At 34.7% G+C, this 24,728-nt stretch overlaps 2 protein-coding genes across 5 annotated transcripts in view; one reads left to right on the top strand and one right to left on the bottom strand.

The window, feature by feature from the left end:
* Positions 1–495: 495 nt before the first annotated feature.
* SRS2 (P-loop containing nucleoside triphosphate hydrolases superfamily protein) lies at positions 496–23,779 on the top strand. Of its 2 annotated transcripts, XM_088212148.1 has the most exons (29): positions 497–803; positions 1,115–1,805; positions 1,926–1,967; positions 2,236–2,399; positions 2,771–2,969; positions 6,052–6,108; positions 6,198–6,303; positions 6,388–6,521; positions 6,663–6,737; positions 6,839–6,964; positions 7,053–7,184; positions 7,265–7,348; positions 8,624–8,737; positions 8,855–8,955; positions 9,150–9,216; positions 9,306–9,356; positions 9,798–9,875; positions 10,561–10,764; positions 10,874–10,912; positions 11,806–11,877; positions 11,973–12,059; positions 12,132–12,188; positions 20,154–20,317; positions 20,396–20,489; positions 21,478–21,528; positions 21,933–21,995; positions 22,164–22,223; positions 22,699–22,761; positions 23,565–23,779. In XM_088212148.1, exons 1-29 carry the CDS (start codon positions 637–639, stop codon positions 23,652–23,654), a joined length of 3,432 nt encoding a protein of 1,143 aa, XP_088068274.1. In that variant the 5' UTR covers positions 497–636; the 3' UTR covers positions 23,655–23,779. The 2 variants fall into 2 exon arrangements, 1 of the variants encoding a protein (XP_088068274.1); XR_015816612.1 differs by lacking the exons at positions 22,164–22,223; positions 22,699–22,761; positions 23,565–23,779 and having other exon boundaries at positions 496–803; positions 20,154–20,288.
* LOC110820377 (protein ORANGE-GREEN, chloroplastic-like) overlaps positions 2,427–24,728 on the bottom strand; it is a 28,100-nt gene continuing 5,798 nt past the window's right edge. Inside the window, exon 9 of one of the 3 annotated variants that reach the window (XM_088212151.1) lies at positions 2,427–2,476. The gene's annotated coding sequence lies outside the window, so the exon portion shown is untranslated. Of the gene's footprint in view, positions 2,477–22,451; positions 22,901–23,069; positions 23,344–24,728 lie in introns of those variants that run through there. The other 2 variants (XM_088212149.1, XM_088212150.1) reach the window with 2 other exon arrangements.

The following is a 24,728-nucleotide window of genomic DNA, read 5'->3' on the forward strand; positions in this document are numbered from 1 at the left end:
ATAAAATAATAAATTCAGAAAAAAAGTAAATTAATAAAATATTAATGTGCCTATTGATTTTATAATCATGATCATACCAAAAGATTTGTTTCTAAACTACTAAACAAGTGCAAGGAAATTACTTCTTTCATGTTTAAATGAAATGGAGGTTTTGGTATATTTAGATAGAGTGTTATCGTGTCTAAATAGATTTACTGTACTCATAATCAAATAAAAATTAATTAATTAGTAAGGAAGTTAACTCCATATTTTTAATAACGTGAGTTTAATTTATTAGAAATTATGGTATATTCTCATGTGTATTTCATTAAAAGATGATATTATAATTAATTTTTATATATCACATAATTAATAAAATATACGAATTTTTGGTAAAAATTATATTATGGAAATAGTATCTTATTAAACAATGGGCCTTCGGTCATTTTTCCTACGCTGAGGCCATTGGGCTTTCGACGATATCCATAGTTTAAATTACAACACCAGCCCATAATTTGAATTTTACAACTTTAGCGCGAACAGCTACTCAGTAGTTCCTCCGCTCCTGGTTTCTAGGGTTTCCTTTGGAGCTCAGCTTTGCTAATCTCCATTACTAACCTATCTGTCTTTCTCTATCAAGAGGAAGGCAAAACGGAAATGTCAAATGAAAATTTTAACCTCATGAATTGTAATTCTATCGAAGGGACCATGGAGGAAGACATGCCAGGTCTAATTTCTCAGAATTTCAGAGCTTCAAAGCCATTTTTCGATCGTAAACGACTTCGCGATAACCACTCCTCTGCTCTCGATTGTCTTCCTCACAAGTGAGGACCTCATAGCTCTAATATTTTATTTTTTTTCTTTCATTTCTAAATTCGTTGCTGCTTCTTGGTGCGTTTGGTAAATTTGAAGACCCTGCCTTCTTACTTACTCGTTTGTTTTCCTCATTATATCTTAGATTCAAAAAGACTATCATGAATTTTCTTATTTGTTACTTCCTTTGCACGGATAGTAGAACAATTCGTAATTTAAGATGTTGGTGCAACGGTCCATGTTTTTCCTGTTTGTTAAATTCGGAATTAGGGCCTTATTGTTTGGGATATTATGCGCTTACCCCGAGTCTTTCTGGTTCCAGGACTAGGGACGTTACTGGAATCAAATCCCCAGCTCAGGTTTCTGCCATTAGAAGGTCTCCCCTTGCGGAGATACCTGCGAATTCGCCATCTTCATCTCATGGGATTGTATTTAAATCAACCGTTGGAAAACATAGCAGCATTACGTGTAGCGGAGACTTCCATAAGAGTGAATCAGAAATTCAGATTTCAAACTCAAGGACAATTAGTGTGTTTGTAGAGAGCGATGGTCTTTCAAATCCTTTTGTAACTCCCATGAAAAAACCTGATTGCTCAATTTTAAGTGATTCTTTTTCAACACCTAGCCTTCTAGATGATGATTTTGATGAATCTCTTTTGGAAGAAATTGATGCGGTATATGAGCAAAAATCTGCGACAAAAGGAGAAAGTCGAGATACAAGTATTAGCTTGCATGTGGAGACTGACTACAATGACAACAACGACAGTGATTGTAAGACCAGTTCAGACTCCATTGTTAATGACGAGAGTGTTGCAACCAAAAGTGAATTGAACCATGGTGATGTTCTGGGATCCAGAGAAGAGGACAGAAGAACATCTATCACTGTGGAGGTTGGGAGCATGCCTGATGAGTACCAGAAATACTTGCAATCTTTGAATGATAAGCAACGTGAAGCAGCTTGTAGTGATATTTCAGTTCCTTTAATGATTGTTGCTGGTCCAGGAAGTGGAAAGGTCTTGGTTTTTTCATTAGTTTACACATAGATATGAATGCTTGTTTTTGGATTTTTGTTTGTACCATGAACTGATTCTCTCTTTCTAATGCGGAAAATGACTCTTGTCATTTGATTCTAGACTTCCACAATGGTTGGGCGTGTTTTTATGCTGCTCAATGAGGTATTTATCAATTTCATGCTTTTTAAGAATATAACGATATTTTATCCATTGGGTGTGCATTGTTTCAAAATTTTCTCCAATGAGCTTTAGTTGAAACATTCTCTTATTGATGCTATTTATGGTCTTTGGGTTTCACACATATCTAGTGTCTTATGGAATTCAAAAAGCATGTTGCTTCTTCTATTTTAATATATCCTTTTCTAATGGTGGTTCCAAATTTCTCTAAATTTCTTTATCTTATCTTACTTCCTATTCTCTAATATGTCAGGGCATTCATCCATCAAACATACTTGCAATGACTTTCACCACAGCTGCAGCCTCTGAGATGAGAGATCGTGTCGGAGCAGTAGCTGGGAAAGCAACAGCTAAAGAACTTACAATCAGCACATTCCATTCATTTTCTTTACAACTGTGTCGTTTACATGCAGAAAAGTATGTGTATCTTGGCCTCGTATGGTTTTCCTCGAGTTACAGATGCTATTGTCTCAATTTGTTGTTTTGTTTCTTTCCTGTTGCAAAGAAAATAGCAAATTTAAATATTTTTAGCTCTTTGATAACTATGATATGCTTTAACAGTAGTCAAAATCATGAACCTAGACTTACTACTGCTTGATTTACTGAAACTGCTTACTTACTAGCTTCATGGCAATATTCAAACATCACCAACTTGATTTGTTCGCCATGTTATGTCAGCTTGTGTTTTGTATGCCAGAAAAAAATATTGTGTTTAGTTGTCCACTTTGTGCGAACATTGGTTTTGTTTATTTTAGTTAGTTCTCACTCGCTATTTCCCTATGTTATAGGTTGGACCGCACAACGGAGTTCTTAATATATGGACATGGACAACAGAGAAGAGCAATCATAGAGGCAGTGAGGTTATTAGAGAATGAAAACAATGGAGAGAACTGTGAAACTTGGGAACCGGGTGGTGGCTCTAATGGTACAAGGCATCCAGAATATTTCAAGGATAAGTCAAGAAAGTGGCAAAAGTTTGTGAATCAGGTTTGTGCCGAAGACTAGTAGAAAGAATCATTATTTTTGTTAACTTTCAGTTTTCCTTTCTCTGTTAACTGGTCATAAGACTGAGTTGCTTTTGTAAGATTGTTATGTTATGGGAGTGTTACTTAGATTACTTGCTTAAACGTATAGTCACTAGAAAAAAGCATATGACACAAGATAAAGAGAACTTAACGACAAAACTTAGAGAAAATTTATTAATAACCAAAATTAGAGGTCTCAGATCTCAATAATCAAATTAATATATCAATATTTGAATAAAAATTATGTATAGTCTACTAAATAATTAAATTTTGATATCTTATTTATAGACGCTAGAATAAAATTAAAATAGGATTTTTTAATTCTATTTAGGAATTCTATAAAATAAGAAAATAAGCTATTTAATTTGAATAATCTATAGTAGAAATAACATAATATCATCCTAACTAAATAGAAAATAATAAGCTTCTTCCATATAAATACTAGTTCCTAACTAACCTAAATATCTTAATAATATATAAACATTGCAATAAATGTTCTTTATGATATAAATGCATCTACTTTAGGATCTTCCTGTTCTGCATTACCTTTTGTTTTCTGTCCATCTTTACACCAGTAATACACCAATTAAATAAGAACATTTGCAGTGGATTATCCTTATTTTGTTGATGTGGAGGGTGGTTTACAACAACATTCCCTCCCTCAATAGCGAGGAACGTACCTTGAACTTAAGAGCAAGATCAAACTCAATGGCAACCCTGTCACGCTGCCTCTCCAATTTGGTTTACTCCCTCTCTACTCACCAACATCACCCTGATATAATTCCATAAAGGACTCAGTTTGCCAGGAATTGGAAACAAGAGATTCATCCAATACTCGCTTCTGGTAGCAAAATGTTTGGCCCCTTGATCGGGATCTACTCATGGGCTTGTGAACCCTTTGATCTCTTAATGCTAAAGGTGAGGGCTCACTAAGAAGGAATCCTTTGATCTCTCACATAAAGTATGAGGGTTCATTGAGAGAGAACCATCTATAGAGTTGAAGAAATTCAAAACCTTTGTCTTTAGTTTTTCTCATTCCAGTATTTGAACTTAGACAAGAAGAAACTTAATTGCTTCTCGGTGGTAGGTAATTTACTCATGTTGAAAGAAATCACCACCACGTCTATAGGAAACTAGAAACTAATACATCATGTCTAGAAGCTGTCTGCAACTCACACTATAAAGGCCGGAAACCTAATCGATTTAGCTCCCTTTTCTTTTGCCAACGTTTCCTCACTTATACACTAGCCCACTAAATGGGAATGTTTATAATGGAGTGTCTTAGAGACAAGAAAATAGAATGATGTGAGAGGAGTATTGTAGAAATATAACAGGGGATAGAGAGGTATTCACGAAAAATAGAGAAGAAGGAAAAAATATGTATGATTACATATAGGAGAGAAGAGGAGAGAAAAATAGAGGACAAGTGATCCTTATAAGAATGAAAAAAATAAAAAAGATTACTAGTATTAGCATAAAACTACTCTAAAGAAAATATATATTTACACTACAACTAAAGAGATGCCATAAATTCCATTATATTCTAGAAAAATTGAGAAGATAAGGAATGTTCTGAGACAATGTTTATATTTTACTCCTACCAGAACACTCATAACCTACAAAAATAATTTAGCTCTAGAGAATTTGACTCTTGTTCTTCTTACCAACACCATGGAGGGAGAAAGAAATCCAACACTTTATAGAAGGGGGAGAAACCCATTTAGGTGTCGAAAGTATCAAATATTCTAGCACATATACTCTGAGTTACATTGCAATGCAAAAACAGGTGATTGTGACTTTCTCTTGTAATAAGACATCACATAGACATCGAGGATAGAGTGCCCTTGGGCTATTTTGCTTGAAGTAAATTATAGGTGTCAAGTATCTTAAGAATAGTACTCCGAACACCTGAACCTTATATTAGAATTCACTTTCCAAAAATTGTTGATAGAATTAGGGTAAGACACATAAAAAAGGATCTAGAAGTATAGAAATCAGAATAATCTAAAGTCCACATACTATGGCTCCGTCTCCAATATATGCTTATAACTTTAGTGCCTATCCATTTTGGTGCAACCCATATTACTCTTACGCTCTGTGCCTCAAAGAAAAAGGTTCCAACATCAAAGCCATTTCGACAGTAAAGATAAGTCTGTAGATACTAAGTTCCTAATACCCATTCCTCAAAAAATACACCCTCCATCCAATCAAGTGATCTCTTGATGCATCCCTGGGAACAAATTTCTTCATTACCCTCTCAATTTTTCCAGCCACACCCCTAGGAATCTTGAATAAAGATACGAAAGAATGTTAGAAAGACAAGCTTGAATACGCGTAAGCCTACCTTTTGGAGAAACAAACTACCTTTCCCAAAATAGATGGTGTTTTGGACTCGAGATTAAGTTAAGCATGAGCCCACTACTAAAGCTTAGCCAAACTAACCTTAGATATTTTTGGCACATTGCTCTCTTTTTTCTAGGATGTTAGTTGGTCCATTTGGAATAAATTATGGCATTATCAGGTATCTAAGCTTCTACTGAAAGGAACATGTTATCGCTCTAATTCGTGTATCTTTTTCTAAGTAATTTGGAAAGAGAAAAACATAAGGGTTTTTTATAAAGTAGAAACTTGTCTATCCAAAATCAAAGACAAAAAATTTCATTCTTTGATCTTTTAGTTGATTGGGCACTCTAGTTTTAGCAAGGTATATCTTGGACATCTTGGAGCTATTGTTATTAGGTCTGGTTAGTGTAAATTGGTGGTGACTGACTCTTCGTTATTCTTAGATATTGTATTATAATAAAAAATTTGTGAATTGTGTTCGCTTTCTTAAGTCATTGAATCCAAATGCAATTTATTGTGTTACTTATAATTGGGTTTAGGCAAAAGTCACGAATTATTTCTCCATTCCTATTTATTATTTTGTTTTGTTGCTATACGTAATTGTTTGAGTGCTTTATCAAAATCCTTTGTCCCATATATTTCATTTCTCCATTTTAATAATAGCTTTTTATTTCTGAACCGTATCTCTTCCTCCTTTGCAGGCAAAAGCTTTTGGAAAATGTCCTTCAGATTTCGGCAGAAAGGGTGATGAGATAGGAGTAAGTAGATTGATAAACTGCCATTTTTGGTATTTTAAATCTTGTAATTAGCTTTAAGTCTTGTGACCTGAGCTCTGGATCTGAATCAGGCTTCAATTCTTCGAAATTATAACAATATATTGAAATCGTGTAATGCTTTGGACTATCATGATTTGATCAGTTGTTCGGTCAAGCTGCTCAATGACTTTCCTGAAGGTTCACACCGCTTCATGCTTCATCAATGCGTGCCACTTTACATGTTCCTCATGCATAATAGTTTTTTGCTTCATCAATTTTCAGTGTTGAAGGAGTGCCAAGATTCCTGGAAAGCCATCATAGTAGATGAATTTCAGGACACTAGTGCCATGCAATATAGTCTCCTGCAAGTTCTTTCATCTCATAGCCGTGTGACTATTGTTGGAGATGATGATCAGGTTCAGTTTCATCTTTTAGATCTTTATTTTCAAGAAGTCAAAATGTCTTATTTCCCTCATCTCTTTTCTCATTTGTTCTCTCAGTCTATATGAATCAAAGACCTTCCTTAATTGCTCTAATCAAAATTTCCAAATATGCAGTCCATTTTTAGTTTCAATGGAGCGGATGTTTCAGGCTTTGATTCATTTCGTAAAGATTTTCCAAACTACAAAGAGGTCTGGGCAGTTCTTAGTTGTGTCTATCAGTAATTTGATTAATTTGATTAGTATATTAGTTCTATCATGTTTCAGATGGTTAATATATGTCCATGATTCAGATCAGACTTATTAAAAACTATCGATCTACACGTTGCATTGTTGAGGCTGCATCTTCTATTATACAAAATAATAAGAAGAGATGTCAGTCAAAAGATTTCCTAACGGAAAATTCTCAAGGGTCCAAGGTATAATATTGTCCCAAGTCCCTTCCCTAAAATTTTTATCCTCATTGCAGTTTAAATTGGATTCTTAATGGTTTGACCCACAATTCAGATAACCATCAAGGAATGCCACAACGAGGATGCACAATGTGCATTTGTTGTTGACAAGATCTTGGAAATTGCAAGTAGTAGCTCAGCTGATCAATGCTCCTATAGCAATATTGCGATTCTATATCGGCGGCAGGTTCGCCTTCTATTTTGTTAATGTGAACTAATTACCTTTAGATATGTGCTGTTAAGTTCTAGCTTCACCCTATACAACAGGTATCAGGGAAATTGTTCCAAACAGCCTTCCGAGAAAGGAACATACCATTCAATGTTCATGGTGTAGCCTTCTACAGGAAAAAGGTTAACTACATAATTTTATTATATAATATCTTTGTATCTGTAGTGGATATTTTTAAGTACGAAATGCATATTAAAAATTTCTATTTCTGGTTAACTTTTCTCAAGCACAAGCTAACACCATGAAAAACTTGATAGCTTACGAGATTTATTAAATAATCATTCTGTATGTCATTGCGTGTATAAGACTGAGCTATTTGTAGGCAACAGTAAGTTTGAGCAAAACTCTAGAGTGTATTTATCTAGTAAAACTCTAGAGCAGTATACACTAGGAAGCTAATATGGTATCAATCCAAATGCACTAGGAAACTAACACCTTCAATTGCTTCCTTGCATTCCAAGAAATCAGACTTGATCGAAAAAAATCAAATATCTAGTAGTGTATTCTTGTATTGCATTTTACACTTTTATGGGAAATAGATAAACAACACAATATCTATCCTAATGTCTGACAAAAAGTTCTTCTCAAATTTTAGTTTCATTATTCACTCAAGTTTTAGTTTCATTAGGGTTTTTCCTCAGTAGTCTCTAGGTGAGTGTATGTCTGTACACCAATTCTTTGAAATTTTTGTGAATTGGGCCTAGGATTTAGAAATGAGAAAAATACATTATAATCTCCAGACTTTGGATTCTGTCCCACGTTGTAAGCCGCATTTATCAAATTACATAAATTCCTTTTTGTCCTTTACTTTCTTCTGCACTTTTTTGCTTGTTATTTTTCATTATTGACTACAAGTTCAAATTGTTAGCTTTTTGGTTATAGAAAACCAATTTGCACAGGTTATTCAGCTAATTCTTAGGGGCCAACTTAATTATTGGAATTGACAAGAAATTGAAACGTGCCCTCTGCCTAACCTGAACAAATCTATCAGGTGTCATCTATTTTCCCTTCTCCTCTTGTAGATTATAGCTTCAATAGAAGATTGACTTGCACTTTTCAGTATCAGCATGTGCTCCTCAATTAGTGGGGCTCTAGGATATTTTCTGACTGGTTATGCAACTTTTATTCTGCTAAGGTGTTCATTTTTCGCTTGATAACAAGGCATAGTTCTCTGGGGAAATTTCCATGCAAGTGCATATGAATGCACAAAGGAATTTAGTTCTTGGGGAACAAATCAGAAAATTTGGAGCTTTTATATACTACTTCCGTTCTTCTTGTTGCTTATCTAGTATTCATTTTATGCTGTTTCCACTTCTTTTCTCCAAAATGTGACCGCTGAGTGCTATTTTACTTTTCTGCTCTAGCTTGGATGTTAACCAAACACCTTTTTTTAGTAGGTAGTCAAAGGCATTATTGCTATGCTTAGAACAACATTATCTGGTTGCGGTGATGACCCATATCGTCAAGTTTTCAAGGCTTTACTTCCTTGTGGGAAAGAGGAAAAGAAAAGGGTACAAATTTTAGTTGCCTGGCTGGGCTTGAGCTTGCTTGTCTATGTTTATGTTACTCTTTTATTTTAAGACTTATTGTAAAATTCTTAGATCTGAAACTGCCTTTCAATTTTGCAGGTAATAGGCCACGTTGATAAAATTTCAACTATTAGAAAAAGCAGCTTCATATCGGCTGCCTGTGACATTTTTAATGCAAAGATTTCCGGTACCTTCAAAAGGTTTCCTGAAAATACTTACCTCATAATTTTTATATCTTAAAGAAAATGTCTAATATATTTCAACATCTGGAAACATGTCCATTCAAATTTTATCTGGAACAAGGCTGGATATGTTAATGCCTATTTACTTAAAGAATTCTCTCTCTCCCTACCAACTTTTAATGTTGTTTGATGGATGTAATTTGTTGATACAGGAGTCAGCTTACCCAAGGACGTAAGGTGTTGGTAACGCTTGAGATGATATCAAAACTTGTTAATAGGGTATGCATATTGCTTTTAATACATGGGTTACCATATTCATCAAGAATTCGCCTTTGATGGAAATTCATCCATTTATCAATGTTTTACAGGAGCAATCAATTTCAGCTGTCATAACTTCAGTCGCGAACATGGTACCACAGGTTCGTCCAAGTTCCCAAAAACTTAAGCAGGAAATCAGTTTGCAGCATCAATATTTTGTTAGTCTTATAAATATAGCTTATATTACACATTTACAGGATTTTCTTATTCTTTTTCAGTAAATGTGCTCTTATATGCCAATGCATGAGCCAATCTTTGCATGTTGATAAACGTATTACCATCGTCTATATTTAACTTTCTCTAAAATTCCAATTTACGTATACTTGTGTGTGTATGCATGTTCTTATGGCTACTTATAGTATTCTGTTTACAATTAGAATTATTATTTAGCTGTGATGAGTTAGTTTCAACCCTCATCTTTTTCTTTTTCTGGCTAAATGATTAAATATTCCTTCTCTTTCTAAAGGTTCACTGTTAGTTTTATCTTCTTTTTTTTTTTAAATTCAGATAGTTCTTTTTTAATTGTGTACTTCTACTTCTAGAAATACCTTCTTGAGCAACAGGCTGTCATTGATGTTGATGGAGGGAAATTACTTAATGAAGATAATGACCTTAGATCAGTAAGTTACGCTTTCATTGACTTACCAAAACTTGAATTTATTTTCTCTACCATCTTGAACTGCTTCTCTTCATCTCTAAATGTTTGCATGTCTTCTTTTTCCTATATTTCTCTTAATGGATCCGTGTTTTCTTGTCGTATGCATATTGTTAAGAGTATAAATAATATCTCAGGCTCTCTTGTATAAGTTTAAGTTTTTGAGGTAATTGGTTACAGTCAATTTATTGACCCAGTATAGGGTCAAAATTCTCGTCTAAACCTTCTTTTGTGTTAAAATTTAGTTTTGCACAAGGTATGATGGCCCTCTGCATTTGATCAATATTTTTGGCTGGCAAGCTTGTACATGAGAGAGCATGTTAGAGTATAAATAATAAATCAAATACTTTACTGTCAATTTAGGCGTTTGGGATAATTAATTATAATCATTTATTTGGCACGTTATTACTTTTAGAAGTCTATAAGAGACTATAAGTATAAAGATGTAAGATTACATGATCACAATCAATTAATAGATTCTGTAGCTTCCAGAAAAATGCACCATACTAATATTTAAGCTTTTCATAGAGAGGAAGGAGACACACGATATATTTTAACTTATATTATAAACCTTTTTGGTGAAATCTATCTCAAGGTCGAATTTGAATGTTTGACATATATGCTTGGAATTTGCTTATTCCACCTTGCAGGTTCTTCAGTACCTACTGGATGACGTGTCTAATTTTTTGTCTACACATTCCACAACAGGAGAGAGAGCTGTGGTTGAAGAACAAAAAGGCTGTGCATCTATACTCAAAGCCTTCATTGACTATATCTCTGAGCGTGAAAGAGTAAACTTTCGCTACCGGAGATGTGAAAATGGAAATTCTGTCACCTTGACTACAATTCATCAGGTATTTTGTGACTGAAGCATCTTCTCATTGATTGCAAGGACCCTCATATTGGTTTTTTTCCATAGTTACTCAACCTTGTCTGAACTTTCTTCACGTCTCTCCTCTGCAGTCCAAAGGGTTGGAATGGGACATTGTCTTTATAGTGAAGGTAATTGGTGACCTTAACTTCGCTCTGTTTGCCCAAATTTTCTAAAGATACAAACATGTTCGATGGGGATCATAGTATGAGCATGGGATCTCTTTATTCTTATCATTATGCACAGCCTTTAATCAGAAGTAGCAAACTCGTATTGCTTTTGTTAATAAACTAAACACGTGATTTTTCCATTGGTTATAATAAGATAATTAGAAGAAAAAGTGAAGTGAATAAATGAGGATAACTGGCATCAACTATGACTACGGTAGAAATGTAAAATTATGCTTCACCATTAAACTCTAATAACATCTGTCAGAGCATGTTATGTACAATACGCATGGTTTGACATTTTTAGTCCATATATCATTATATATTAAGAAGTTTTTTTTAATTTATCTTATTTTTACAGTTAGTTGGGAAATACTAAATGACGAATATAATTGAGTTTATTGCCACCACATGATTGGAACTGGAAATAATACATGAAACTACAGAAGTGATTTTGTTCACTACTTTCAGAAGTGGGAAATGCAGGTGAGGTATTAGTGATGAGGGGGATCATTTGATGGATGATACTGGAGACATTTTAAAGATTATATCTGCCTGCTACTTAAGAGGTGGTGGTTGATGATTTCATTTGAGTGGCTTGAGCAGTTGAAGTTAAGCAATAAGCATTGCTCGTAAAGCATTTGTGATAAAAGGGTTTAAGAATTTATGTAAATGACATCAAAATGTTTAATGACTTTTTTGTTTCTTATACAATAAATCATTGTGATGTCAACATGTTTAATGACTTTTTTGTTTCTTATACATTAAATCATTATAGTAGTTTGTTTAATTCTTCACTCCAAATGCATAGTATATTTCATCAATTCGATCCTCATGTCAAATGACTGGGATGCCAGGCAAATGAATCTGAGATTCCTCTCTTGCATGAGTTTAATGACACAGCTAATGAAAATGGGAGCTCAATTGAGGTAAGCATTCCTTGTAGGAAAGTGGATTGATTGCTTTTCATTATTTGATTTTTCTGTGTCTTGCTCAATTATTCATTTTTATTTGAGATTATTAGGAGGAAAGGCGCCTATTTTATGTGGCAATGACTCGTGCACGAAAAAAACTTCTCATTTTGTATACTGTGATGGATGCGAATTGGCAGGTTTGAACTACATAGAATTTATGTACCACTACCCTATTTAATAGTGCTTTTTCTAAGACTGATTACTTTCAGATGCTTCAGCCGTCACGATTTCTCAAAGAAATTCCAGATCATCTGCATGAGATTCAGGTGTGCTCTGCTAGTTATTTTATGCAATTATTCTTTTAGTTAAGAAGAGATGCTTCAAGCTTAGCTTCATAGGAGAAGCAAACCTAATACGTTAGATGTCTAGTTGGTATCATGTCAGATCAGGTCCTAAGTTTAACTTCTGTCTCCAATTTTTCATATGATTTAACTTTCAAAATTTTATTCCTTGGTACAGGAAAAATTGTGCTATACATGATATTATCCCTCTTGGTTATCAAAAGCAATAAACTCATGCATAACTATAAGGAAAACTAGAGTTACTTTGCCACATAGAGATTCAAATAGATTTAGGAATCGAAAGATGTTACACTTAAGGATTGGGATATAAACACAAAAATTATTATAAGTCACTCCTAAAAAGTTCAAAAGATTTATATATAAATAAAATCCTTTTGATATTAGATATCTAATATTATCCATATTGTTATATTACATTGTAGATTAGGTGGAATTATAGTTTTTAATTTATTTATATATTCTAATTCAAATCTATTAGTTTTCTTATTTATAGTTTTATGGCTCTCTCTCTCTAAATTTTCTCTCTAGGCTTTTGGTGCCCTATCGGCCTGATCGGCTGACCATTTCGTTAGAGATCTTAATGAGTTCGTTTGGAAGAAGATTTCTAGTTATTGAAAGCAAATCGTTCAACTTGGTTTGTGAAAGGAGGAGAGCAGAAGGCTTACAGATTAAGCGAGAATGGGCGAGGTCTCCGTCATTCGATTTTTTAGAGAAAGATGAATATGGCTGGTTCCTTTACACGCTTTATGATTTTTGGTGGAAAAGGAGGTTGGAGACATGGGCTAAACATCTTGTGAAGAGAAAATATAAGTTGTGGCTATCATTCGGCAAGAACAGATGAGGGGAGTAATCAGCCTTAACAGTGCAAGGTGATCGTCAGGTGAAGAGAATTTTTTTTCTTAGAGTGCAGGGGAGAGGATCGTGCAAGTTAATGGTGGTTGTTTTTGAGCTCATGTACAGACCTGTTAATAACCCTAAGATTGTCGCCGAGAGCGAAAGGATTAACAAGGTGAATCCTAAGGAGAATGTGAGTCAAACGAAACGACCTTGGAAAGTCTTCTTTCAATGTCTGCATTGCAATGTTCCGATTAATGTCACGATGGAAGGAGGGGGAGCTCACTCATATGCGGCAGCTCTACAATTTTTCGAGGGAAGCTCGAAGCTGGTAGGGCAGAGGAAACCTGAAGGTAATTCAAATCGGGTTAGGCTCGATGAATCGGAACTGGATAGGTAATGGGTACATGGGTAAAACTCTAAACACAAGGAGTACTTGTCGTTTTGGTTTTAAGGTGATGGTTTCCTTCATTTTCTAGGCCAAAACTAACATAAAAAGAATGGGATGGGTGAGAAGAACCGATTCATTTGAAGAGAAAAGGAGAAGTGGATAGCGGGCCCAGAAATAGTTAAAGGCCCAAGCAATAACCCGAATTCGGTCATAATCATTAACCGATCCGGAGTGAGTCATTGGGTACTAACGTGGTGAAGGATTTATTCCCCGACAGTTATGAGTAGTTGGAGGAAAGTCGAGAAAGTGAAAAAGAAATGGAAAAGATAGGGCATGCGGAAATGAAAAAATTAGTGGTTGAAATGGACAGAGAAGTCTTCAACGAATCGATGGTCTCGAGTGAAAGAGATGATGATGATCTATGCTCCGTCTTCTCAACAATGGAGGACTTCAAGGAGAAGAGAGATTGTCGGTTGAAAATCCTTGTGAGAAGGACTCTTCAAAGAACCTTGAAATGGGTTGGTTGATGAAGAAGCCTAAGTGATTGTCTCTGTTCATGACCTAAAGATTGAAGAGATTCTTCAGTTAAGTTTGGAGGGAGTTCACATCTCTGCTTGTGATGTGGAATACTATTCCCAGTGGATCGTCAACAACGTGCTGAAGTTTAGCAAGTTGATGGGGGTGTTATTAGAAGGTATAGAAAATCTACCATATCTTTTCTTTTCTGAAATTGAAAAAATGAAACTTTTGAGGGAGATTGGGTCTGTCTTAAATGAAAAGAAAAAATTGAGTGGTGGTACTTATAGAGAGCTAAAAAGATTAGAGACCTTTATCAACTATGATGGAAGAAGAAAATAGGGTAAGACAATAAGAGGGGTAAAAATGATTTGTCAATGATAGATAAAGTAAGTTTTTGGAATGTAAGTGGTGCGAATAATAAAGGTAAAAGGTTAATCATCCAAGGGTGCTTGGATAAATAGAGACCTACTGTGGTTTGTTTTTAAGAAACGAAAGTGGAAGAGTACTTCAATGGTGTGATTAATAGTTTTTGGAGTGTTAAACATAGGGGATAGCATGTTATTCTTGCAAATGGCTCGGCTGGAGGAATGGTTATTGTGGAGGAAAGATCAGGTGAATGTCCATGTCATGCATCTTTAAAAATTGTAGGGGGGATTTCGATTGAATATTTACTGGGGTCTACTGTAGAGGGAATATAGTGGAGAAAACAATAATTTGGAAGGAATTGGAGGAATGCAGAACCAAATGGGGAGGTAATTGGGTTATTCGAGGTGACTTCAACATGACATTGAGAAAGGAAGAGAGGAGTGATAGTAGCTTCTTGGCTTCGGAAGTTAATGAGTTCAAAGAGGTGATGGAGAGGTTGAGGGTAGTTGATCTACCGTTATCTAAGGGGCAATGGACTTGGTTCAACCAAAACAATCTATCAATTCTAGATCTACTCTTTTGGTTGGATCAAATCCATTGCCCCTTAGATAACAGACCATTACCCCATTTGCATTGAGGCTGAGGGGATCCAAGAGGGATTTATCCCATTTCGTTTGGACAATACGTGGTTAGTGAAGGAGAATATTTACCTTTTGGTATTAAGATTAATTAATAAATTTGTTAGTTTAATTGTAACCGTTTTTTTTTTTTTGTTTTTTCCTTTTTGTTCTCTTCTGCCACAGTACAATGCCAGTGGCAATACATGTTTTCCTGCTGTAATGTTTCTTTTCCTGTTGTTTTGTTTTCCTGCTGTTTTGTTTTCTTCTGTTACGGCACAATACTAGTGACAATATATGTATCCCTATAAGCAACAAAATATTTCAGAAGAAGGAAAATATTTTTCTGGTCTTTTGCTCTTCCTTCTTTTCTATCAGTCTCTTCTTTTCATTTGCTCTTCCTTTTTTCTATTATGGTATCAGAGCAATGAACCTTTAACCAACATCTATCAATAGTTGAGCTACGAAGCATTTGATCTCCAATGGCTAGAGATCAGTCCGATGACCTCCAAAACCCGTTCTTCCTTCACAGTGCCGACTACCCCGGTTTAGTTTTGGTGTCCAATCTTCTCAATGGCAACAACTACAACACATGGGATAGAGCAATCAGAATGGCACTAACAGCCAAAAATAAATTGGGATTCATAGACGGAACCTACGATCAGTCGAGCAACACCGACTCCCATGCCGCAGCTTGGTCGCGTTGTAACAGTATGGTGGTTTTTTAGTTACTGAATGCTGTCACCAAGGAGATAACTGACAGCTTGTTATATCATGAAAGTGCGCAATCCATCTGGACCGATTTACAGCTTCGATATCAGCAGAGCAATGCGCCGCGTATCTACCAATTGAAACAGAGCATGAACAATCTTACTCAATGGTCACTCAGCATCAACACATACTACACACGAATGAAAACAATCTGGGACGAACTCAAAACCTTTCAACCAGGCCCAACTTGTAATTGCGGAAACATGAAGGCGTGGAATGATTATCAGGAACAAGAGTTTGTGATGACTTTCTTAATGGGATTAAATTCCTCCTATGCTGCTGTTAGAGCCCAGATTTTGATGATGGAATGCTCTCCATCTATTCTGAAAGTCTTCTCGCTGGTGGTGCAGGAGGAGCGACACCGTGCAATCGGGTTCGACACACACGCAGAAACAGGTCACGGTTCCGGATCCTCTGTTGCCCTAACTCAAGGAAGAAGAAGACCCACCTGTTCACACTGTGGGCTTGTGGGCCACACTGTGGATAGGTGTTACCCAATTATGCTATTTATTGAATGAAGACATCATGGATATCTTTAAAGATTTGCATTCTTCGGGTAAATTTATAAAATCTTTAAGTACCACTTTCATTAGCCTCATCCCTAAAAGAAGTGCTAATGAATTTAAAGACTTTAGACTAATAAGTTTGGTTGGTTGCATGTACAAACTTATTGTTAAGGTATTAACTAGGAGATTATCTAAGGTGCTTGGAGAAGTAATAGGGAAATGTCAACATACATTTGTGGGTGGAAGATAGATCCTTGATGCTATGATGACTACCAATGAGACGGTAGATGATTTATTGACTAATAAGAACAATGGCTTGGTGTGTAAACTCAACATAAAGAAAGCATATGACTATGTTAACTGAAATTTTGTTGATTATATGCTAAATAGAATGAGATATGGGCTGAAATGGATGAAACCTTACATCACAACAACTTCTTTTGTTGTTTTAATAAATGGGGATCCTTTCAAATTCTTTACTGCTACAAGAGACTTAAGACAAGGGGATCCTTTATCCCCCCTCCTATTTATCATGATTATGGAAGCTCTCAATAGGTTATTAGGCAGGGCAAAAGATCTCTAGTTGATGAGAGGAGTCATGGTGTAAAATGGAGCATATCACGGAAGTGTCTCATCTTTTCTTTACTGATAACACTTTAATTTTCTGTCAATCAGATTTGAGAAATTTATTACATTTGCAATGTGTGTTATTGTGTTTGCAAGCTGTTTTGGGATTCAAAATAAATCTGAATTGGTTAGAATTGGTGGCATTGGTGATGCTGGGTTATATGTTAAAATTTTGGGGTGTAAAAAAGTCAAATTTTCTTTCAAATATCTTGGGGTTCCATTGGGTGCTAAATGTAATGATCAAATTACATGGGAGTCGGTAATCGACTTGTTTGAGAAAATATTTGTGGGTGGAAGAGAAGTTTCCTCTCTAAATGGGGTAGATATACCCTCATTAAAAGCACTTTAGCTAATCTCCCAATTTATTACCTCTCGACAATTATTATTCCTGTGAATGTGGTTAAGAAATTGGAAGCTATTCAATGTAGTTTTCTTTGAGGAGAGGTTGAAAATGAGCGTAAATACCATTTGATGAAATGGAATGACATCAAAGAACCTCTCAACTACGGGGGGCTTGGTATTAGATTTATGGTAAAAATGAATGAAACTTTTCAAGAAAAATAATTATGGAGGTATTTGCGGGAAGAAAACAGATTGGAGAAGAATTGTGGATGTACGGTGGGGAGAGCACATGGCTAGTAGGGATAGAAATAGAATCTCTATCCCTCACGAGAGAGGATTATGTAGGAAAATTATGATGCAGTGTATTTGTTTCCAATAATGCATTAAATGAAAGGTTGAGAAAGGTAACAAAATCAAATTTTGAAAAGATGAATGGGTTGGTGAGGACAATCCTATGAGAAGGCTTCCCATAATTTTTGGTATTGCCTGATACAAGAACATGGTAGTAGAGGAAGCTTACTGGGTATCAAATGAGAATGTTGTTTGGTCGATTAATGTTAACCGAAATTTAAATGATTGGGAGATTGGTGAGTTCGAAGAACCGATACAGTTACTTGCAACACAACAAGTTTCGACTATTGATGATCAGATTTTGTGGAAACTGAAAAAGAAAGACAAATTTTTTGTCACTTCATATTACAACCACCTGAGTAATAAGAGTGCTACTGTTGGGAGAGTTTTTCCGATTAAGCAAATTTGGAAAACTAAGGTTTCTCCACGTATTGCTTTTTGATGATATTATTTAATTATTTGGTATTATGTAATTAAGATTTTATGAGAATAATAATCTCATATAATTAGAAATTTAGTAAAATAAAATTTTTATCAATATGATAGAAATTTTATATATACCTTAAGTGTAACAATCTAAATGATGAAAAATAAAATTATTATTTTTTCTTCAAAAATCAACTTGGTATCAGAGTCAAATAAAACTATTTTAGAGTTTTAATTTCAGGATTTCCATCAAACTCTTAAATAACACAATAGGATAGGTTGGCATCCACATATCTAGATCTACTCTCAACCCGACCCGTCGCTGCGTATGGAAGAAGGCACAGAACCGATCAGATCTGAAACCGTGCGCAGCTTGGTGCAATCCAGAGAAGACTGACGCAAATTTGTGTAACGCAGAAGGTTGGAGCGCAAGTGGTGACCAGCCGGCGAGGCAGAGCACGTGAACGGCCTATCCGAGCAGATCTTGATCGGTGAATGGCCCGTGCATGTCAATTGGCAACAGTGATTTGAAGAACACGTCTCAATTGTTCTCGATCTGCGCAAAGGGAGGACCAAAAAAGAGAAATCAGAGACGGATTTGAAAGTTTGTCCTTGTCTGCACCCGAAACCAGAAAGCTGGAGAGAGAATGCACAGCGGAGCTTGTCAGAGAGAAGAAGACACGCGGGAGCCCATTTTGCGCGAAGACATTTTCTGTTGTCCCTCTACGTGGTCTCACCATATTCGTGCCGGATCTGAAACTGCCAGCATTTTTTGTGGTGATTGCTAGTGAAATCGCGGCAACGTGTGGTAGTGCTGACAGTGGCACGTGGCGGCGCGTGAGAACTTGTGTGGTACTCCGGTGGAGGTTGAGTTATTTTGAGTTGAGCCCGAGCCCGAGCCGTTCTAGAGCTGGACCGAGCCGTTTTGAGGCAGACTGAGCTCTTTTTGAGTCGAGTCGATCTGCTATCTGACAGATATGATTCCAATTTATAGCACTTTTTGGGCATCATTTGGCATTGGTAAACTGCAAGATAATTCTTCAGAACTTGATTTACAAGTTGGACATATGCGATATCATTGTACCAACTTAGGAGGAGGTGTTGAGTATCATATTTTATTATCAAATTATTTTAGTTTATTATTTAATTATTTGCTATTAGATAATTAAGATTTTATGAGAATAATAATCTTATATAATTAAAAATTTAGTAGAATAAGAATTTTTCTATCAGTATGATATGAGTTCTATAAATATCTAAATGTAACAATTTAAAAGGTGAGAAATAAAATTATTATTTTTTCTTCAAAAATTAATACTTTTTTTGTTTGAGAGGCTTGTTGGGAGAGAACCTTAACCATTGACAAGTTGAGAATTAGAGCTCAAATTTTGGTGAACGGCTACTACTGTTGTCTGAAAACGGAGGAAACGTACAACCATCTTTTACTCTAGTGTCCTACTGCTTATAGTTTGTAGTGTATGATTTATGGTCTTTTGGGGGTTGATTGGGTTATTCCTTGGTCAGTTGGGGGGGAGATTTGGGCTTGGGCCAACTTATGTGTAAAAGAAAAGATAGCAAATTTTATTCCTTTGATTATTTTTTGGGTTATTTGGAAAAAGAGACATGGTAGAGCTTTTGATGGTATTGAAAGTAGTATTAATAGATTAAAAGATAGATGAATTCATTATTTTGAATTTATTTTGTTAGGTTATGACATAATTAGTGATGTGCATTTTAAGAACGTCATAAATACTCTAATATTATTGTAAATTTTTTGTATATGGACGGTACTCTTGTTTTTAGTACTTTGATAATATATATCTTACACTTTTTATCTCAAAAAAAATTTCAAATCTATTATGCATCATCAGCGTGAAGAAATTCATATCCATATCTTATTTTTTAAAAAAAGAAACTCATATCCATAGGATTTATCGCAGTAGTTGTAGTTAGTAATGGGCTGTGTTTTTTGGAGGATGAAAAGAAAACCTGAGTTGGGTTACTATTGATAAAAGAGGACCTTCAATTGTTAATCAGATATCATTCCCACAAAAACATAACTGAACAGTGAAACATTAAATTTATCATTCATCTTCTATATTCTGCATGCTTATGACTTAACACTTGAGAAATTTGGATTTGATTTCATTTGACATTCGCTTGTTCGATTCTCATGTAGGGTGATTTAAGTATTAAGTATCGACACATTCCGAGAGAAGATAAACATCATAACTCTTACCTACTAGATGAAAAACAACCCTCTGAGATGTGTCAAGCTGGTGATGCCACAAAAGAATCAATAGAAGCAGAGGAGGCATGTTTCGGGAATGGTTTCCTGAGAAGGTCTTACTTCAAATGATCTAAGAAAACTATGGCACGATGGAGCTTTCACTTCATTCTTTTTTTTTCACTGTTTTGCAGATTTACTGTGGAGAACAGATCTGTTGTCTCCCACTTGTTTCATCAATGGGCTAAGAAGCAAGCCTTTCAAGACCCAAGAAGGTTGCTTGACAAGGTTAGTCTGGCTTGTTAACTTAGTTGTTGCTTCATATGCAGTTTGTTGTTTAGATGTTTGTAGAGAGGGGCAAGCTAAACCAAATAAACCCTATATTTTTGTTATGTTCTTCGTTCTGTTTTTGTCTATCTCTGATTTATGTAAAAATGGACAAATGTTATTTGAGAGAGAACGGATCACTCTACAATTCACACTGCCTCTTATAGAACTGCACACTATTCATGCATTTTTGTGCATCTTTCTGCATTCCATCAGTAGATCCAAGAGAAAGTGTTATTAAATTTCAATGATAAATACGCTAATTGCTTGCTTAGAGCATTAGAACTAGATAGAAACGATAGAAATAAGAGATAAGGGAAACTGTGAGTGCTTTTTATTCTTTTCTGTGCCCTGCACTCTCAGTGATGGAAATGTTTTACTGCAGGAAAGAACAGTAGTGCATTTTTTCAACAAAATTCCTGTCTCTGTTGAATAGACTTCAACCAATACCATTTATTGCATGTGCGATATCAGCTTTTATATTTTGAAATTACAGAAACTTACTGTGTCAGGATGAAGCATGCTTCTCTTTGTATTAGCAAGTTATTTTCAAGTACTATTAAATGTCGCTAATTCACTGTCATCTCTGTAAGCTTTTCTTGTCCAATGATAGTTTCCTGTTGAATGTATTAAAATGTTTCTGACAATCACTGTTTCCCTCTGTTTAGATTTCAATTGCTAAATAGCTTTACGTTATAGTGCATAGATATTCTTTTATAAAGCATGCTTCTCTTTACATTTAAGTTATTTTCATGTATTATTATATGTCGGTAATGCATTTGTCATCCTTTTCTTGTTCAGTGATAGTTTTGTGTTGCATGTGGGAAGAAGATATTGAGAAATATGATTGTGTGTTTAACATTTTTATTTTGCTTTTCACCCCCCCCCCCATTTAAATTTTGATGCCTTGTTTTAATCAGTATGTTCTGTTAATGCTCAACATCTGCAGGTCCGTTTTGTAATCAATGAACGCCTGACAGTCAAGAAAACCAAACATAAGGTAGTACAATGTGCTGATTTATGCATCCCAAAATAAGTTATCATGTCACTTTTCGCTTTGATTCTACACTTCAATATTTCATGGAGGTGTTGATGAACTTTAACTGTATATCTCGTTTTTATCGTTCTTTCATTGGACCAAAATGGGCATTGGCACATCTTAATTTTAGAGTTAAACTCCAGCAGTATAAGCTGCATAAAGGCAATGCTGCCGATGCACCAAATCTGTGGCAGTATGCATATCTCACTTAGTTATGGAGAACAACACAAGATTGCAATCACTTCAATAATTACTAGATACTACCAGTCATAAGGCTAAAAATCCTACCATGCTGCATTTATCTGTGCAAGCCGTTCTCATGCATCAAGCACTGCAATTGTTATATGACTTCTACATGATTTCAGGATGTTTTGCTTGCTTTGAAGACTTGTTTGAGCTCTGAGGAGGCATTTCAGTATGCAGAATACGTAAGCACTTGAAAATTTTATCAACATGTAACAGATGGAAGGCACAGCTAGTGGCTGACATTTTGAGAAAACCTTTTCTATTTCTAATATTCAGAATAATTCTTGTTGATATGCCTTCAGGCACAGCTACAAGCTAACTTCTTTTTAATATGCTATTTCTTTATATAGGTTTTGTCTTGGGAGCAAATTCCTGCAGATACACGTGCTCATTTAATGAGGGAGAAACAGGTCTGTTTCTCTAGCGATTTCTCTTTTGTACTTTTCCAGCCTTTTGAACATAAACAATAAAATTCACTAGAGGAACTATTTCTTTCTTAGAAGGCTGTTTGAACTAATAGTAACCAGTATGCATTCGAAGCTCAGCTAAATCCAAAATTAAGACTTGGTCAAGCTAAAACAAAAAGGACAACAAAGATATTATAACATTCTAGGTGAGGAATAAAAAATTGGAGGGTATTCATGATAACATTCGAAGTCTTCATATAATGCTGGCAACTTCTTCCCCATAAGCTTGCTATCCATATAATTTTTTACATTAACACAAAATTCATGTTAAATTTCACCTGTAGAATTAATTTCGTTTACATGAAAATTGCATAAATATTACACTAATAACCCTCAACTTTGTAAAAAATGGATGCATGTGAAAACTTATTATTCTTGTAATTGTTGGTAACCATGGGATTGTGTTTTTCTCTTCCAGGAGCATTTCCAGAAACTAAGAATCGAGAATTCAATGAGTTCATCGGCACCAACAGCTAAACAGGTACTAAGATTCTTCTAAAGGGTTGATCATTGATATTTCTTCTTAAGTAGAAACCTAGAAGGATCTTTGTGAAGTAACCTAGCTCCCCTTCTGAGATGCATATTTTGCTGGATGAAGTAAATCTAAACCTGCATAAATACTAACACACACAAACGCACAGATATTAATGTACTGTTCTGCAATTTGGGTTTATGGAGGTTGAGAAAAAAGAATACAGAGGGATAATTGAAGATTCATGTGCATATCCCGTTTACCTGCACTCCCCAATTAAAGCCTCTTCTGTTACTCTTTTTGTTCTTGCTCATCTATTATCAATTGCCACCCACTTGCAACCAACTTTTCATTGCTATGTTATACAGTATACAACATGACAAATGTAGAGTAGACTACAAATGTAGAGTACAACATGAACTCTGGTTTGACAAGTATATTGTACTTTGTTTGGTGAACAGAGTACGTTCTAATAATGTCAATATGAGATTTAGTTCCGAATGTTGATAATTACAAATCTTTTTGCTGGTTAGAACACATTTCCGTTCAGTGTCATGGTTTCAAACTTCCGAACATAGCATTTGACATTTTCTGCCGGCATAAAACACTAAATGAACATTATCTAAACTTTGATTTATTTAAGTAAATATAATAAAGAAAAAGATATCTATTTGTTAACTGTTAAAGATAAATGGTTACTGATTTAAGTAATTCATATAATATCAGAAGTGGAACTTGTGAATGAAAGTGGTAGAAATCTTATCCCCCCTCCTATTAATTGTAGCTATATGGCTGTTTCTCTTGAATGGCAGATAGCATATCTCCAGAGTTTGGGATGTACAGTTGCCCCAACTTCACGACTCCATGCCTCTCATTTGATCGAGCAGTACAAATCATTGTGATACGAATTAATTAAAATGTCAATTTGTTGTATATATTTCCTGTTAACTATTCTATTATGTTGGCGACTTCCCTTTTTTATTAGTGATTTGGCGTGGCAGAAATGAATAGATGATCTTGCAATTAACTCCTGACTCTTTTTAAAGGAAAATTCAACAGGGAGATAGGCTAAAGCTAAAAAGAAACAAAATACCAACAGAAATATAGCGTGATTCAAATATGAAAGCTTCTTCACTTGTAACGGAATGAGTGATTGCTGGTAACGAGGAAATAAGGTGTTACTTCTGCTATGTTTTAATAGGTTACTTATAGATAGAGCAGACGAAGAAAAAATGAGACTTCTATTTAAAATTGATATTTCTGACAATTCAAAGACGAAGATAGCGGAAAAAGATATGAGATGGTTTAAAATATGAATAACAAATATTTTGCTCTATTTAGGCATAATAAACTATACTTTATTTACACAATTCTTCTAATAAAATATTTTTCAAAATTTATATGTACTTGAAAATATGTTTATTCATGAAAATAAGAAACAATTGTATATTTATTAAATTATTAAAATATGAGTGATTGCTGGTAACGAGGAAATAAGGTGTTACTTCTGCTATGTTTTAATAGGTTACTTATAGATAGAGCAGACGAAGAAAAAATGAGACTTCTATTTAAAATTGGTATTTCTGACAATTCAAAGACGAAGATAGCGGAAAAAGATATGAGATGGTTTAAAATATGAATAACAAATATTTTGCTCTATTTAGGCATAATAAACTATACTTTATTTACACAATTCTTCTAATAAAATATTTTTCAAAATTTATATGTACTTGAAAATATGTTTATTCATGAAAATAAGAAACAATTGTATATTTATTAAATTATTAAAATATAAACAATTTTTCTTTTTGGTGAATAAAATTAATATAAATTTAAAAGACGAAAATTAAAAAATATTTTTAGACGTTAAATAGGGGGTTTTTGCTCCATTAGTACATAAAAATATTTTTAGTTTTTGTTTTTAAATTTATGTTTTAATTTTAAATCTATAGAAGTTAAAAATAAAGAAAACAATA

Source organism: Carica papaya, chromosome 9 (genome assembly GCF_054855325.1).
Source record: "Carica papaya isolate Zhongbai chromosome 9, ASM5485532v1, whole genome shotgun sequence".
Taxonomy (NCBI): domain Eukaryota; kingdom Viridiplantae; phylum Streptophyta; class Magnoliopsida; order Brassicales; family Caricaceae; genus Carica; species Carica papaya.

Excerpts from the sequence above, each read along its gene's own strand:
- SRS2 (XM_088212148.1), top strand. The coding sequence starts at position 637 with ATGTCAAATGAAAATTTTAACCTCATGAATTGTAATTCTATCGAAGGG. Across the intron at positions 6,522-6,662 it reads TTGTTGGAGATGATGATCAG|TCCATTTTTAGTTTCAATGG; the intron begins GTTCAGTTTCAT and ends CCAAATATGCAG. Across the intron at positions 12,189-20,153 it reads ATCATCTGCATGAGATTCAG|GGTGATTTAAGTATTAAGTA; the intron begins GTGTGCTCTGCT and ends ATTCTCATGTAG.